Source organism: Trichechus manatus, unplaced genomic scaffold, assembly GCF_000243295.1.
Source record: "Trichechus manatus latirostris isolate Lorelei unplaced genomic scaffold, TriManLat1.0 scaffold00134, whole genome shotgun sequence".
Lineage (NCBI taxonomy): Eukaryota > Metazoa > Chordata > Mammalia > Sirenia > Trichechidae > Trichechus > Trichechus manatus.
In genome coordinates, this window is record NW_004444070.1 from 5,995,621 (window position 1) to 6,010,972 (window position 15,352).

The 15,352-nt window shown below is 46.2% G+C and overlaps 1 protein-coding gene across 2 annotated transcripts in view; it reads right to left on the bottom strand.

Moving 5' to 3' along the window:
- Positions 1–571: 571 nt before the first annotated feature.
- Positions 572–15,352, bottom strand: part of CD99 (CD99 molecule (Xg blood group)) — a 35,018-nt gene continuing 20,237 nt past the window's right edge. For both annotated transcript variants that reach the window (XM_023739462.1, XM_023739463.1), the window contains exons 6-10: positions 14,865–14,909; positions 12,794–12,832; positions 12,061–12,174; positions 2,493–2,549; positions 572–1,168 (exon numbers count right to left, since the gene is read on the bottom strand). In XM_023739462.1, coding sequence (XP_023595230.1) covers positions 1,140–1,168; positions 2,493–2,549; positions 12,061–12,174; positions 12,794–12,832; positions 14,865–14,909 — 284 coding nt within the window. In that variant the 3' untranslated portion in view covers positions 572–1,139. The remainder of the gene's footprint in view (positions 1,169–2,492; positions 2,550–12,060; positions 12,175–12,793; positions 12,833–14,864; positions 14,910–15,352) is intronic.

Genomic DNA, 15,352 nt, shown 5'->3' on the forward strand with positions numbered 1-15,352 from the left:
TTAATATCTGCATAGAGGGGAGTATCTGGATGTGAAGGAGTATCTGGATGCAGGTTAATATCTGCATAGAGGGGAGTATCTGGATGTGAAGGAGTATCTGGATGCAGGTGAGTATCTGTATGCAGGGTAAAGCTGAGTATCTGGATACAGGTATTTGGATGCAGAAAATATCTGAGTGCAGGCAGTATCTAGATGTAGAGGAGTAGCTGCACGCATGGGAGTATCTGGATATAGAGGAGTACCTGGGTACAAGTGAGTATCTGTGTGCAGGGAGCATCTGTGTGCAGGATACAGGTGAGTATTTGGATGCCAGGAGTATCTGGTGCAGGGAGTATCTGGCTATAGAGGAGTATCTGGCTATAGAGGAGTATCTGGATATAGAGGAGTATCTGTATGCAGAAAGTATAGGGGTGCAGGGGAGCATATGCGTGCCAGGAGTACCAGTCCCTGATGTGGTAAAACAGGTGAAAGAAAAAGCGCAGAGAAAGGAAACCCTAGCTTGATGCTCCATCTTTAAGCCTCCAGGAAGGGAGCATGGAATCTGTCTGCTCATTTCTACAGCCTTCTTTAGGAAGTAGTCAGAAAGCAAAACACCGAAGTAAACAATACTTGGTTTCTACTTTTTTTTAAAAAATTAGTCTGGTATCTATCAAAACTCTTAACAAATAAAACAATTATGGAGGCAGTAAGTGGAAGACTCATCTCACTTTATAAAAAAAAAAATACCAATGGCGTGGAAATTTCAGATGTGTTTAATTTCCAGGCAATCTGTAAATGGCCAGGAGTACAGGACCGGGGGTCCCTGAGTCAGCGTGGTATTTGAATGATTGGGACTTTATAACGGTCTGCTTGTCACATCCCACGGGAAACCCCCGAGGGCCTTGGAGAAGGGGCCCGAGTCCCCTTTGGCTGGAAAATTCCTTGTTAGTAAACATCATAGACCCGGCAGGGCAACAGGCAGAGCGCATCACAGTATTAAAACAAACAAACAAATCCCCATGCGAGCAAACTGGGGGGCAGGATGGGGCTCCTCCCAGCCTCTGTGTCTCTGCCTGTCAGAGATGGTGTCCTTGGCAAACAGCAGAAGTCCGTCTTCTAACCCAGCTGTGAACACCTGGGTTGTTTTTTGCCGGGAGTCTCTAAGCCTTCTCTAGAAGCGTGCGTTGAACTGCGGGGTCAAAGAGACAAGGAAAGACTTTAAATAGACAAGAAGAGGAAATTTTAAAACCTTTCAATCCCTCAGGACAAATACTGTATGACTGCACATATATGAAATATCTAGAATAGGCAAATGCATTCTGAAGTCCAAAGTAGAGTAGTAGTTGCTGAGGGGTTGGGAGGACTCCTTGCATGCTGCAAATGGTTAAGCACTTGAGTACTAGCCAAAAGGTTGGGGGTTTGAAACCACCCGGAGGTGCCTTGGAAGAAAGTCCTGGTGATCAACTTCTGAAAGGTGATAGCCTTGAAAACTCAGTGGAGCACAGTTCTACTCTGCACATGTGGGGTCGCCAGGAGCCCAACTTGACGGCAACTAACAGCAACAACAAGAAAGGGTTGGGCAGAGGGAGGGATTATTGCCTAAGGGGTACAGGTTTCTGCTTGGGGTAATGGGAAAGTTTTGGAACGAGACACAAGATGGCTGCACAGCATGGTGAATGTAGTGAACCCCACTGAATTGTACACTGAAAAATGGCTAAAATGGTAAATTTTATGTTATATGTGTATAAAAAAAAGTCGCCGTCAAGACATGTGGCAACCCGCACGTGTCAGAGTGGAACTGTGTGCCATAGGGTTTCCAGTGGATGAGTTTTCAGAGGCAGATCGCCAGGCCTTTCTTCCAAGCCGCCTCTGGGTGGACTCAAACCTCCAACCTTTCAGTTAGCAGCCTGGCATATTAACTGAAGAAAGGCCTGTGATCTACTTTTGAAAATTAGTCAGTGAAAACCCTATGGATCAAAATGGTGTGATGTGTAACAGATCATGAAGATGGTGCAGGACCGGGCGGCATTTCATTCTGTTGTGCATGGGACCGCCTTGAGTCAGGGCCAACTCACAGGCAGCTAACAACAACACAATTACTGTAGCTTTACACAGATAACGCGCACCTTCTACGTTTGTCAATCGCTCCTTCCCCCTTTGAGGTATTTTCATAAGTGTGCTATGCTAATTTTTTTCACAGCAACATGTAAAAAAAAATGGCATAGTGGCTTACAAAAATACCTCATAGGGGGAGGGAGTGGTTGACAAACAAACGTAGAAGGTGTGCGTTATTTGCGTAAAACATGGTCGTTTGTCTCTGAACCCTAAAGCCCCAGATGCCATATATGTTGTCTCCCGAATGCATTCCTTTGAAAACAATGAGACATAAACAAACACATTTCGAACAATAAAATGGAGTCGAACAAGTGGGCAGGACAGCAGGATCCAGTCCTATTGGGGAAGTTACACCACGGCCCTGAGGAGGGGAGCTGGCCTCCCATGTCCCTCCTTACCAGGTGGTTCCGTGTTGGTGCCCTGATGGTTCTCCATGTTCACGTCCCCTTGTTCCCCTGAAAACAAGAAGAAAGCACCCATATCTGAATACAACACAGAACACTCGCCCGCAAAATGCATATACGTCACATTCTGTTTCTTTGGAAGAGACAAAAACCATTCCTTGTCAGGGGGGAGTGATTCCGATTCACGGCAACCCCGTGTGTGTCAGAGTGGAACTGTGCTCCATAGGGTTTTCAAAGGCTGACTTTTCGGAAGTGGATTGCCAGGCCTTTCTTCTGAGGTGCCTCTGGGTGGACTCAAACCTCCCACCTTTCAGTTAGCAGCCAGGTATGGTAACTGCTTGCACCACCCAGGGATTTCTGGAAAAGACAGCTCAATTCTAAACCCTAAGACCAAAGAGTTGTGTTGCATCCGTGTTTAGCAACCACCTATTCTGATGCTCTGTATGAGCCCTTGGTGGTATTTTTCCATATATGGTGCAGGAATAAATGGTCTTCATTAGCAGAACCCAAATGGTTTTGTTTTTCACTACATTAATAGTAGCTTTCTCTCCCCTGAATACCAAAGTACAAGCATAAGGAAACCCTCGACATTCAAAAATGGACATGTATCTACGAAAACGGTGACCCCCGCGTGACAGAGTACAACTGCCCCCATAGAGTTTCCTTGACTGTAATCCTTCTAGAAGCAGATTGCCAGGCCTTTCTTCCGCAGCACCACTGGGTCAGTTCAAATCACCATCTGTTTGGTCAGCAGCCAATTGCAAACTGCTTGCGTCACCTACGGACCTAACTGATCATATAAAACCAAAAAACCAAACAAAACAATAAAACCAGTTGCCATCAAGTGGATTCCGACTCATAGCCTCATAAGGCTTCCAAGGGGTGGCTGGTGGATTCAGACTGGCGACCTTTTGGTTAGCAGCCGAGCTCTCGCTATACAAAATTTGTGCCACCCAGGAACTCAGAATCACCCTGACAACAAGGGGTTTGGTTTTTGTGGTATTCTCTATGAAAAAACAATCCTTACTTGGAACCGTGCCCAGTCGCCATCAAAAGGAAACAAAGAGAATCTCTGCAGGTCAGTACGTTTCAGCATCTGGGACAAGGGACATATTCCCCTACCACCTGATTGCTATCCTCTGGGGTGGGAATCCAGCCCCCTTGCCTTCCTACCCACCTCCCCCAGGTGCAAGCTGAGTGAGGGGGCGTAGACACAGACTGCCCCAAACTGCCCTGGTCATCAGGGGAAGAAATTCGATCCACAGCAGTCCCTGAAGATAAACACAAAGACCCTCATTCCCGAAACACGCTGTTTAGCTTCGCCTCCGGCAAACAGCACAGAATATACTGTGTTCCTTTCATTTCCCAGAGCCGAGCAGCGACAGGGTGGAGACCTCTTTGAAATCGAAAGTTAAGAAAATCACATTCTAAGAAAATGGAAACTAACAGCTTACAAAAGGGGGAACGTCTAGCTTCCCCGACGGGTTTGCAGACGTATGCACGCATATCCATTGTGGATTAAAACCACAGCTTACAGAACTGGACAGTAAATTCAAAATGCGTAAGAGATCAACAGATAAAATACTTCTTTGCTGCATTGTTGCTAATGAAAACATAAGCTACACGCTTCAAACAAGAGAGGGACCACGGAATGAATCCACAACAGTTCATTTTCCATTCATAAAACTAAGCTGTGTGACGCTGCCCGTCCGTGGTTAAAATACCTTAGTGGACATGCATGGACAGCATCCGTCAGCGCGACTTTTAATTAAAATGTGGATGAAATGGATTGAGTGATGTAATCCCTTCTTCCAACCACAAAATGATGGTTACATGCTAAAGAGTCCATGGTTCTCAGATATAAACGAACCACTGACGAGCAGAGTTCAAAGATTGGTGAAAGCATCCATGGAGGTGACCACAGAGGGTATCTTTTCTGCTGGCAGGGGAGGCTGGTCGGCTGTCAACACAGGCAAATTCTAACCTTGCGTTCATTTCATAGGACAATAATTCCTTCCTACAAAGGCACTCTGCATGGTTAAGAGGCAAACCAATTTGAACGGGGCCGAGGACGACGATATAGGTTCTGACTATGTTTAATAAAAAAGTCCCTTTGAAATAAAACAGTATTACAAGACCAAAATAGAACCGGGAAGCCTTCATCAGCTTCACTTGGGCTAGGGCAATAAAGATGGCGGCCCTTCCCTGCCCTGCTGACTGATCCATTGGGAGAAATGGAACTGGGGGTGACGAGTCTCAACATTACATGGAAACCAACCACTCCATTTCTTCCTGCTGTATTTAAATTTTAAAAAAGTGCATTTATCTTCACTTTCTGAAGCTACTTGTGCATGAATATAATGTAATGCTATCTAATCTTCTCCTATAATGTAACATAATGAACTTCTCTAATCTAATCTAGTCACTTTCCCTACTGTTATATAATGTGATGTAATGTAATCACCCTCCATAGTGTAATGTAATCAGCTTCCATGTTATGTGATGTGATGTAATGACCTTCCATAATGTAACATAATGTAACGCCCTTCCATATGTAATGTAATGACCCTCCATAATGTAATATAATATAATGTAATTGCCTTCCATAATGTAATCCAATGTAATGTAATGATCCTCCATAATGTAATGTAATCACCCTCCACAATGTAATATAATATATTGTAATCACTTTCCATAATGTAAGGTAACGTAATATAACAAAAAACTTCTTCACATTAAGAAGGGAGGCAATATACAGAATTCAAAGTATGAAATTTGCTCTCTGGGAATCACACCACTACACTGGTTTTCTAGAACAAGAGAGAAGAGTAATAATTGCCAAGTCTGCTTTAAGGGCAAGGACTCCACATCTTGGAGGTAAACATGTATCAGGTCAGACTGGTCTTGCAGCCTGGGCAGGATTTCCTCCTTCTGTCTAGGTCTTCGACTCATCTGAAACGGAAGGTTGGAAAGAAAAAAGTGAACGCTGGGTCGGTTGGCTCTAGGTGGGGCTAGGGCTCCAGGAGGCATCAGCTGTTAGAAGGCCGTTCCTTGGGCTCAGAGGCTTAGAGACCCAGGGAAACATGAAGCAAGAACCAGAAGTTCTGGGGGGAAACCAAAATGAAGGCAGGAAGGAAAGAAGGAAGGGAGAGAGGGAGGGAGGAAGGGAGAAGGGGGACAGAACAAGAGAGAAGGGAGAGAGAGAGAGAAAGAAAGAGAGGAGGGAGGGGAGAGAGAAGGAGGAGAGGAGAGAGAGGGAGGGAGGGGGAAGAGCGAGGAAGAAGAAGCGGAAGTGGAGGAGGAGAGAAGGACGGGAGGGAGAGAGATAAACAGACAGGGAAACCTCGAGAGAAAGAAATAAAGACAGGAGAAGGAGACAGATAAAGAACAAAAGAGAAAGAACAGAGGGAGGGAGAGGAAAGAAGGAAGGAGGGAGAGAGGAAGGAAGGGAAGGATGGATGGACGGATGGATGCAGGAAGGATGGAAGGGAGGAAGGCGGAGAGAGGGAGGCGGGCCTGCCAATAGCTCCTTCCATTAAAGCACACGAAGCCGCCACCAGCCCAGGGACCCCGTGAACAACAAAAGGACACCAGTGTCATCAGCACCAAGGGGTAACACAAACGCCCCGCTCCACGTGGTCGGCGCTTGAACCAGTTCCTTGACGCAAAGGCACCCACACACAGAGGAAGCCCAGAGCCTATGCGGGCGAACAGCCTCAACAGGCCAGCGAGTCCCGTCCTCGTGAGACCCGGGGGCTCAGACAGAGCAGTGATGGTGAAGACGCACCCAGGACCAGACAACGTGTCCTTCTGTCATACGTACGTGGGGCCGCTAAACTCCCAGAACTACGCGTTCTGATCTTTACAAATAAGGGGCAGGTCGCCAATGTACTCTCACTGGCCACGGACGTTCTAATACTTCAGCTCAAGACAAAATGCTTTTACGTGAATTTATGCTGAATCCCTGTGTGCCGGGGCTGATAACTCCCCTGCTCCCACCAACAGGCAAGGCTGATTTTAACACGAATGTAGCAGACGCTCTGCCTTGTAATGGAGCCCTGGTGGCGCAGTGGTTAAGAGCTATGGCTGCTAACCGAAAGGTCGGCAGTTTGAATCCACCATCCGCTCCTTGGAAACCCTGTGGGGCAGTTGTACTCTGTCCTATAGGGTCGCTATGAGTCAGAATCGACTTGACGGCAATTTGTTGCCGTCAAGTCCATTCCAACTCACGGTGACCCATTGTGTTACAAAATAGAACTGAGTCCCGCAGGGTTTTCTTACCAGTAGCACAGTGGTTAAAGCGATCGACTGCTAACTGAAAGGTCAGCGGTTCGAATCCACCAGCAGCTCCACGGGACAAAGATGTGGCAGTCTACTTCCATAGAGATTTACAGCCTTGGAAACCCTATGGGGTCGCTATGAGTCAGAATCGATTCAACAGCAGTCAGTTTTGGGTTAATCTTTAAGAAAGCATACTGCAGGCATTTCGTCTTGAACCACCAATGTTCTGGTTAGCAGCTAAGCACAAACCACTTCATGACCCCTGTGGAATAATGGATCCAGGATGCTGTCTCCAAAACCACGGCTTCTCCAAGAGCTGAGGCATGCTGTACTCATGTTCCTCTTATGAGATCTCCAAGCTCACAATCACTTACTGGTTTGCCCATCTTAAAATTATCATCCCAGAAACACAGCAATCCTGCAGAGATCCTGAAAGTTCAGAATCCAGTTTGCGTTTATCCAAAAGGCACATCTTAATATACCCCACAGGAGTCCCCGGTGGTGCAAACAGTGAATGTGCTGGGCCTCAAACCAAAAGGTTGGCGGTTCCAGTCCACCCAGAGGTGCCTCAGAAGAAAGGCCTGGAGATCCACCTCTGAAAAACCTGCCATTGAAAGCCCCATGGAGCACAGCTCTACTCTGATACACACGGGTTCGCCATGAGTCAGAGTCAACTCAACTGCAAGTGGTTTGGTATTTTTTGGAATGTGTCTACTAACTTGAATCCACACTGCAACTCTATCTCTGTTCCTGAAGAGAGGTAACTGAGGCAAACGTTACGTTCATCTTATAGCATCGACATAAAAACCAAATCGAGCTTCAGAGGAGTCAGAAAGATACTCGCTATTTCTGAATTCAGTTCTTGGTTTTTATAGGAGAATGACGGCTGATTTCCTTTCAGTGTGAATGCTGGGCTAAATTTTACTGCTGGACACAAAAGCGCTTATCGCCCAAGTTACAATCGCCAACGTTCTTCCCTCCTTACACTTCGCTGATTTCTTCTTTTTTGCTCTCTGCATTGACATAAGCTCAAGATCTCTGACCTCTTGAAAACTAAAAAGCAAACCAAGATTTAAAAAAAATCGTGCGCTGTGTTAGTCTAAGAAGAATAAAAGACTGAATAAAATATTCCAGGAATAGTAACATAGCCTCTCAATAGTAGGTAGATGAGTTTCTGGGTAGTGTAAACGGTGAAAGCACTCGGCTGCTAGCTGAAAGGTTGGAGGTTTGAGTCCACCCGAAGGTGTGTCAGAAGAAAGGCCTGGCGATCTGCTTCTGAGAAACCAGCCACTGGAAATCCCATGGAGCACAGTTCTACTCTGCCACACGTGGGGTTGCCATGAGTCGGAGTCGACTCAATGACAATTGAATTGCTTCGGTGGTTTTTCTCAGCTGTATAAATGTAATTCCAACTGCCCTGAGCCAATTTTTCTAGAAGAATGCTTTTATTTTTCAAAAATGGCAAGGCAATGATTTGTACCCAGAGAGAGCCTTCTTTCTTCATGATCCAGCCTCTCTGCCATGGAGAAAATGCTTCATTCTCCAAAGATGAAGGCCCAGGGGTGGGGAAGACTTAGGTTTTTATTTCCCAATTCAATTTCCACATTTGGCAGCCGAGTCTGTTAAGATTCTTGGTCCCTTCCCCCAGTTCCTATGTTTCAGGGTATGACCACTGAGTAAACCACCTGCCGTGGAGTCAGTTCTGACTCTTATCAACCCCTGTGTGTCAGAGTAGAGCTGGGCTCCACAGGGTTTTCAATGGCTGATTTTTTCAAAGGCAGATTGCCAGGCCTTTCTTCCAAGGTGCCTCTGGGTGGACTCGAACCTCCAACTCTTTGTTGGCAGCCGAAGCACATTAACTGTTTGCACCACCCAGGGACTTTTGACTACAGAATGTTGTTGTGTTTGTTAGGTGACGTCAAGTTGGTTCTAACTCACAGCAACCCCATGTACAACTGAGCGAAATGCTGCCTTGTCCTGAGCCATGCTCACAAGTGTTGCTATGTTTGAGCCCATTGTTGCAGCCACTGTCAAGCCATCTTGTTGAAGGTCTTGCTGTTTTTTGCCGACCCTCTACATTACCAAGCATGATGTCCTTCTCCAGGGACTGGTCCCTCCTGATAACATGTCCAAAGTACGTGGAACGAAGTTTCACCATCCCCACTTCTAAGGAGCATTCTGTCTGTACTTCTTCCAAGACGGATTTGTTCGTTGTTCTGGCAATCCACAGGCAAAAAACCAAACCCGTTGCCTTCAAGTCGATTCCGACTCATGGCAACCCTACAGGACAGATTAGAACTGTCCCATACGGTTTCCAAGGAGCAGCTGGTGGATTCAAACTGCTAACCTTTAGGTTAGCAGCCTGAGCTCTTAACCACTGCACAACCAGTTCTTCCAAGACAGATTTGTTCGTTCTTCTGGCAGTCCATGCTATCTTCAATATTCTTCGCCAACACCATAATTCAAAGGCTTCAATTCTTCTTTGGTCTTCCTTATTCATTGTCCAGCTTTTGCATACGTATGAGGTGATTGAAAACACCACGGATTGGGTCAGGCACACTTTAATCCTCAAGGTGACATCTTTGCTTTCTAACACTTTAAAGAGATCTTTTGCAGCAGATTTGCCCAATGCAATATGTTGTTTAATTTCTTGACTGCTGCTTCCATGGGGGTTGACTGTGGAGTCAAGTAAAATGAAATCCTTGACAATGTCAATATTTTCTCCATTTATTATGATGTTGCTTACTGATCGAGTTGTGAGGGTTTTTGTTTTCTTTATGTTGAGGTGTAACCCATACTGAAGGCTGTGGTCTTTGATCTTCATCAGTAAGTGCTTCAAGTCCCTCTTCACTTTCAGCAAAGAAGGTTGTGTCATCTGCATATCACAGGTTGTTAATGAGTCTTCCTCCAATTCTGATGCCACGTTCTTCTTCATATAGTCCAACTTCTCGGATTATTTGCTCAGCCGAGTACAGAATAGCACCACAATAGTCCAAAGGCCGATAAGTCCCACTCACCAGGTTAACAGAATTGCTTCACAACTGCAGAATCCAATTTGGGTTCATCTAAAGATTTCCAACAAGTAACAGGGCTGAGACGTGTTTGTTTAATGCAAAGCATTCATCACTGTCTGGGATTTTCAAAGAGCCAGGAGCAAATCCAGTCAAATACCATGCACCCTCCCTTTTGGACAGCTCCCACACCTGTCCAGGTATCAGGCTCTACCTGCAGAAGCTTCAGGAAGAGAACAAAAAATGTAACGGAAAAGGAAAAACAGTGACAGAGGCGGAGGGAGGGAGAAAGAGGGGCCCATTGCTCAGAGGATACTGAGGTTCTGTAAAAGGTGACGGAAAACTCTGGAAATGGAGAGCCATGTCCATGTCACTGCAGTGTACATGGGAAAACTGTTGGGATGGCAGATGCTTTGTTATATACATATCACAGTCCCTGGAGAAGGACGTCATGCTTGGTAAAGTACGGGGTCATCAGAAAACAGGAAGACCCTCAACGAGATGGACTGACACAGTGGCTGCAACAATGGGCTCAAGCATAACAATGATCGTGAGGATGGCTCAGGACTGAGCCGTGTTTCCTTCTGTTGTACATGGGATCGTTATGAGTCAGAACCGACTTGACGGCACCTAACAACGTGTATATACGTATGTATGTGTGTGTGTATGTGTGTGTGTGTGTGTGTATATGTCTATATAGCTACCAAAAAACCCATTGCTTGAGAAGGGACAGTGTTGACATGTTGTGGGGTTGTTAACCATTGTCATAAAACAAGATGTGTACCAGCTGTTTAATGAGAAACTATTTGTTCTATAAACCTTCACCTAAAGTACAAAAAAAAAAAAAAAAAAAATCCATTGCAACTCACGATTCTAAAGGACAGGGTAGAACTGCCCCATAGGGTCTCCAAGGCTATAATCTTTATGGAAGCAGACGGCCACATCTTCCTCCTATGGAGCGGCTGGTGGCTTCGAACCTCCGACCTTTTGATTAGCAGCTGAGCACTTAGCCCACTGCGCCACCTTTTTTTCTGGGTGTGTGTGTATATATATGTATATATATATATATATACACTTATTACAATGAATTAAAAAGGAGAAACAAATTTAATTCCACTGATTCTCTATGAATTTAACTTCTCAGCCATTTCTAGGAGAAGGGTGAGAAAAAGGGGTGTTTTCCTTTTTCTTCTTTTCCCCTCATTCTGATCTTAGGTTTTCTGTAGGCACCTTCTTGAATTTGCTCACCTCTCCATCTGGGAACCACTCAACGCTTGTTTCCAATCAATCAACCAAACACTGTGTCCCAAGCGCCTGCCAGGTGGAAGACACCAGGTCCCAGGTGGGCAATAAGACTCAATCAACACCCTTACGCCTCTGTTGAGCCACAGAAAACCTATGGGGAGTGTATCATAATTTCACCACTTTGTAAATGCAAATGAGGCAGTGGTGGTTCTGTGGTCGAATCCTCGCCCTCCATGCCTGAGACCTGGGTTCGATTCCTGGCCAAGGCACCTCATGTGCAGCCACCACCCATCTGTCCGTGGAGGTTTGCATGTTGCTGGGATGCTGAACAGGTTTCAGTGGAGCTTCCAGACTAAGACAGACTAGGAAGAAAGGCCTGGCGAGCTACTTCTGAAACTCAGTCAGTGAGGTTGCCCTGGATCATAATATTGCAACCCACAGCAGATCGAGGGAATGGAACAGGGCAGCGTTTCATTGTCTTCTGCATGGAGTTGTCCCAAGTCGGGGCTGACTCAGCAGCAGCTATAAAACAATACCCACACACACACCAGCAGCATCGCCCATGGTGGGCAGGTTTTAGTTGAGCTTCTGGACTAAGACAGACCAGGAAGAAAGGCCTGGTGATCAACTTCTGAAAATTAGCAAACAAAAACCCCGTGGATCACAACAGTCTGATCTGCAACTGATCATAAGGACGGCACAGGACTAGGTAGTGTTTCGATTCACTGAGCATAGGGTCCTGTGAGTCGGGGTCAGCTCAAAAGCAGGGCACAACAGCAGCAACAACACAGATGCAAAACCCGAGAACTGGAGCCATTAGTACCTTGCAAACACCTCCACATCTATAAACAAGGTGGCACTGGCATTCGAACCCTGGGTGTCTGATTCTGAAGCCATGGCAATTTTATGACCTGCCAGCCAACTTATACTTTTTCCCTGTCAACATGAGCTTTTTTTTTTAAAGAAAGCCCACACTTTCAAGTTAGCAACGTGCAAAGGCACGGGAAGCGCAGTGGCCACCTTACCATTTTCTTTGAAGCAGAACTTCTTTTTCTGGTATGCGATGAAGCTGGAGACGGCCCCAGCCACAGCAACCACTACAGCCCCTACGATCCCAGGGATGACCCCGGGGGATTCAGCTGTGGAAGGAAGCACAAGGCATCATGACTGGGAGCACTGCTGGGGAGAAGATGCCAGGACAGGCAGCTGGTAGAGAATCTTGGTTGGAAGAAAAACATGAAATAGCCAAGGATTATGGACTGAATCGTGTCCTTCCCAAAATATGTGCTGGAGTGGTAACCCCTATACCTGTAGATGTAATCTAATGTAACATAATGTAATGTACTCATCTTCCATAATATAATGTGATGATCTTCCATAATGCAATGTAATGCAGTCACTTTCTCTAATGTAATGATCTTCCCTAATATAATGTAATCACTTTCCATAATGTAATCTAGCATAATGTAATCAGTCAGTTGAGGTCATACCAGTGCAGGGTGCGTTCTAAACCTAAAAACTTCTGAGTTATATAAAGAACAGAACAGCCATACAGAAGTATACAAAGGGAAGACAGATGCCATGTGAGGATCATCTACAAGCCAAGGAATGCCCAGCACTGAGTGACCATCCTTCCCACTGGCATCTTTAGGATGATGGTTAGAGTGCTAAAGGTTATAGGTCTTGAATATTTTATGCCCCCTTTTCTCAACATGTACAGGAAACCCAAAGAAAGGCGTCAGAACCAGGTATACGTACCCTGCTGGTTGCCGTCATCTCTGGGGCTCCCCCCGCCACCTGCAAGACAGGAGGAAGCTTGTCAACAATGTACACTGGGAAGGCGTTTGGTGAAGAGGGACTCATACAGGTCACAGACGGTATCCAGCGCCAAAGCATAAGGACATGCAAACAAAAACCCAAAAAACCAGTTGCCGTCAAGTTGACCCCGACTCATGGTGACCCCGTTGTACGTCAGAGTAGACTTGGCTCCACAAGGTTTCCAATGGTTAATTTTTTGGAAGTAGATCACCAGGACTTTCTTCCGAGGCACCTCTGGGTGGACTCGAACCTCCAACCTTTCAGTTAGTCATCAAGCACTTAGCTGTTTGCACCACCCGGGGACTCCACAGCGCAGGGGTGTTATTTCAAGGAACAACCAATGGGACAACCTGAATGCCTAACCATGCGGGATTGTTAGATGAATTGTAACATAAAGGGGAAGACGTCAGCATAAGGAGGAAGATGGGAGGGCCACACATGAGTAGCGTTTTTGCACCTCCCTGGGAAGTCACCTTTGGGAGAGTAACACACCTTGGTTTACAGCAGGTGACAGCGTGAGAACCCTTTGCCCTATTTTATTAGTATTCACCATTCATGCACGATTCTCGAAGAAGACAATGATAGCCAGGCCTCAGTGACAGAGTTGGAAATCAAGTATTTTCCCAGGACCGGCAAAGGAGGTCTGGTTTGTACCTGGGGCACTGGAGTTACAGCAGTGAACGAGATGCACTGCTCCTCATACCTGCAGGAAGGTACTATTGTCTTCTGCCCAGGTGAAGGTAGAGAGGACCTAAGTTTGGAAAGGAAATAAGCCCGCCAGGAAGCGGTGGGGTCAAGATGGAAGCCCCAAACCAAGGTGAGTGACAATCTCTTTCCACCTCAGGAGATCCACTCCAAGCCCAAGCTCTTATCAGCCTGGTGACGGAGATCCTGAGTTTGCGCCCAGCTAGGTGTTCATATTCACCTAAACCCTGCTGTAGATCGTCCTCTGATGAGAGTTACAGAAAGAGGCAGGAAACCCACTGTCTACTGTTGAATGCTGCCGCTGGGCCACCTGGGTGATCTCTCCACTCTCGTCTCTGCCCTTCTCTTTCCACCTTCATTCAACGAGTATTTAAATTATGAAATATTTCCACATTCATTCAATGAGTATTTAAAATAAGAAACAGGGCGGGTCCCAGGGTGGCACAAACCGTGGACATGCTCGGCTGCTAACTAAAAGGTCAGAGGTTCCAATCTGCCTGGAGGCACCTCGGAAGAAAGGCCTGGTGATGCACTTCTGAAAAATCAGCCATTGAAAACCCTATGGAGCACAGCTCCACTCTGACACCCGTGGGGTTGCCACGAGTAGGAGTCAACCTGAGGACAACTGTGTTTTGTTTTTGTTTTTTTAATAATTGAATTTACTTTTGTTGTTGTTGCTGAGAGCATACACAGCAGGAGGTACACCGACTCAACAATTTCTACATGGACAGTTCAGTGACATTGATCATATTCTTCGAATTGGGCAGCCATTCTCACCCTCCTTTTCTGAGTTGTTCCTCCCCCATTCACATAAACTCCCTGCCCCCTAAGCTTCCTATCTAATCTTTCAAGTTGTTGTCAGTTTAATCCCATAGAGACAGATCTTAAAAAAGCCCAATGCTTAAGGCAGACACTCTTTACTCATGAAGCTAAACTAGTGTTCAGTTTTAAAAAGACTTCAGGGGATCATTTTGTCTTAAGGTTTAAAGATGATCTCAGGGCAATAGTTTCGGGGTTCGTCCAGGCTAGTGATTTTTTTTGAAGGGTATCCATCCTGCCAACCTCCATACCCTGGGCAGGGAGGGGAGCTCTCTGAACCATGAACACAGGTCCAGCTTCAGCCTCTGGGGGGCAGGTCTTGCATTTCCAAACCCTTAATACAGCTGCACAGACAGCAAAAGATCCCAATCCCTTAGCTGTGGTTTTGCTGAAGACTAAGAAGGAAGACCCTTTAGCAATTCTGCAGAGCAAATGGGCCACATAGGCTGGAGGGAGAGAAGAGACAAAATAAAGCTGGAGACTGTACCTCCACCACCTGTCCCGTCAGCAAGGTCGGAATCTGAAAAGCGGCCTGTAGAGACAAACACAGTGTCACTGCTCCTGTGGGACGCTCTGGGAGGGTCTTGATATCGTGGCATGAAGGGAAAACATCACAGGACTCAAATGCAGATCTGGGGTGCTGTGGAATGAACTATGTCCCCCCCAAAAGTTGTGCTAAAATCCTAACCCTGGTGCCTGAAAGTATGACCCATTTGGAAACAGAGGTTTGTTATGGATTGAATTGCAGTGGATGTGACCCCATTTGGGAATAGGGTTTTCTTTGCTATGTCCATGAGGCCATACCTGTGTAGGGCCTGTTTTATAACAATCACTTTTGAGATATAAAGGAGCAGATCAGGCACAGAGAGAAGCAAACAGAGATGGGGGAAGATAGATGCCACGTGGAGATCCCCAGGGGACTGAGGAACGGGAGCTGAAAGGAGACAAGGACCGTCCCCCAGAGCCGACAGAGAG